This window comes from Cystoisospora suis (assembly GCF_002600585.1).
Source record: "Cystoisospora suis strain Wien I chromosome Unknown contig_2760, whole genome shotgun sequence".
NCBI classification, from domain to species: Eukaryota; Apicomplexa; class Conoidasida; order Eucoccidiorida; family Sarcocystidae; genus Cystoisospora; species Cystoisospora suis.
The window spans coordinates 1-1,704 of NW_027155556.1; the positions used below are offsets into that span (position 1 = coordinate 1).

Genomic DNA, 1,704 nt, shown 5'->3' on the forward strand with positions numbered 1-1,704 from the left:
AAGTTTGTTCCTAGGTTGGAGTTACTTTTTCACGGAGATGATTAAGATCTTTCTGTCCTACAGGGAAATTGGTATAGACAAGACATTCGTACCTCTTCACTTTCTCTTCGGCGCCACACTGAAGAGAAAGATTCGTCGTTCTACTTAGTAGCTTTGACGTGCACAAGCCCACAAACACAGAGGGCTTCTTCTTTCTCTTCTCCGTCTTCTTCTTTTGGTCTCTTTCTTCGTAAGGTGTTTCTCTCATCTCTTCACTTCTTATATATCTACAAGATGCGGTCTCGTTCTCCTTCTTCTTCTTCTCAATCTCTCCTGAGTGTGTCGTAGATGATGATACATTAATTAGTACGCCTGTTCTTTCTCTCTCTTCGTCTTGGTCGACTTCCTCTTCTTCTTCTCGCTCATTCTTCTTCTTCCTCCTCTTCTCCCTGTCTTTCTGTTCTTTTTTTTCTTTTATAACGTCTTCTGTTTCAGGTGTATCTACACCACATGCACATCTATGTTGATCTATCTTTTCATCTCCCTCATCTTCGTCGTCTTCCTTCCATACCTGTCCAGTCAGAATTCTTAGGTTCTTCACTATTACTGCAGCTCCCGTTTCATTCATTCCTCTCATCTCTCCGATCTTCTTCTTCTTCTTTTCTTCTTCTTCTTCATTTTCACGTTCTTCTGTTTCGTGTTCTTCTTCTCGTTCTCCTCCTTCACGTTCTGCTTCTCTCGATTCCCTCCGAGAAGAAAGAGAAGATGAAGAAGGAAAACAATGAAGAGAGCACTTTCTCGAAGAAGAAGAGCTAGGGAAAAATTGCTCTGGAAAGGACTTCGATGATGGACGTAAAGTATGGAGAAGAGATACTTCAGAACCGCTAGGAAAATCTGGGCGACCTTCTTGACTTAAATGCTTTTCTTCGTCGTTCATCTCCAGGCCAAAAGAAGAAGAAGATGAAGAAGACGTAGAAGGATATATGACTGGATCATGTGAGGGTAAGGTGGAGGGAAGTAGAGGCGATTTGGATGGCCTTGTCGTGAGATTTGAAGAGGAAATCTTTAGCGAAGAGAAGGTGCCAAGCTCATTCATATACAGAGGCTCGCAAACACACTTACGCCATAGACCTGGAGAAGAAGAAGAAGAAGAAGTAGAATGAGAAGAAGAAGAAGCAGAAGAAGGAGAGAAGAAATTTCGATTTCTTCGATAGAGAGATGAACATACACCACAAGAAGATACTGCAAGAAGAGGAGAGAGGGAAGAGATCTTTCTTGCTAAGCACTCTCCTTTAATTTTTTCTTCCTTTTCTTCTTTCTTCTTTCCACGATGGGAATAGACCTTTCTTTCTCCATCACTCGAGACCTCCTTGTCTTGGTCTTCCTCTTCATTTTGGCCTGTCTTTCTTCTTTTTCTTGTTCTTTCTTTCTCTTCTTCTCCTCTCAGACATTCGCTGTCTTGGGAGTTTTTCTTAACTTCTCTCTCTTCCATCCCTTCATTTCTTACCCCCTCCGACGAATAGAACCCCTCCTTCTTTTCTCTGTCTTCGTCTTCTTCTCCCTTCTCTTCCTTCTCCTCATTTTCTGTTTCTTTTCTTTCTTTCTCGCAGTCAAGACATCTCTTTCTCTGTGGAGATGAAGAGTCCAATGAAGGGTGGGTTGGTCGAGGATCACAACAGCGAGAAGAAGAAGAAGGAGAAGAAGAAGAAGAAAGATGAGAGGAGG

General features: G+C 42.3%; 2 protein-coding genes across 2 annotated transcripts in view; one reads left to right on the forward strand and one right to left on the reverse strand.

Moving 5' to 3' along the window:
* Positions 1 to 19: 19 nt before the first annotated feature.
* CSUI_005718 (uncharacterized protein) lies at positions 20 to 1,698 on the reverse strand (the record flags this gene model as incomplete). The annotated part of the gene is made up of 1 exon (XM_068065888.1): positions 20 to 1,698. A coding segment is annotated over exon 1 (1,452 nt), but the record flags the coding sequence as incomplete, so codon positions are not given.
* The window catches only part of CSUI_005719 (uncharacterized protein), a gene marked incomplete at its 3' end in the record, with an annotated part of 3,179 nt that continues 2,397 nt past the window's right edge, over positions 923 to 1,704 (forward strand). Inside the window, exons 1-2 of the mRNA XM_068065889.1 lie at positions 923 to 1,133; positions 1,590 to 1,637. Coding sequence (XP_067922132.1) covers positions 963 to 1,133; positions 1,590 to 1,637 — 219 coding nt within the window. The remainder of the gene's footprint in view (positions 1,134 to 1,589; positions 1,638 to 1,704) is intronic.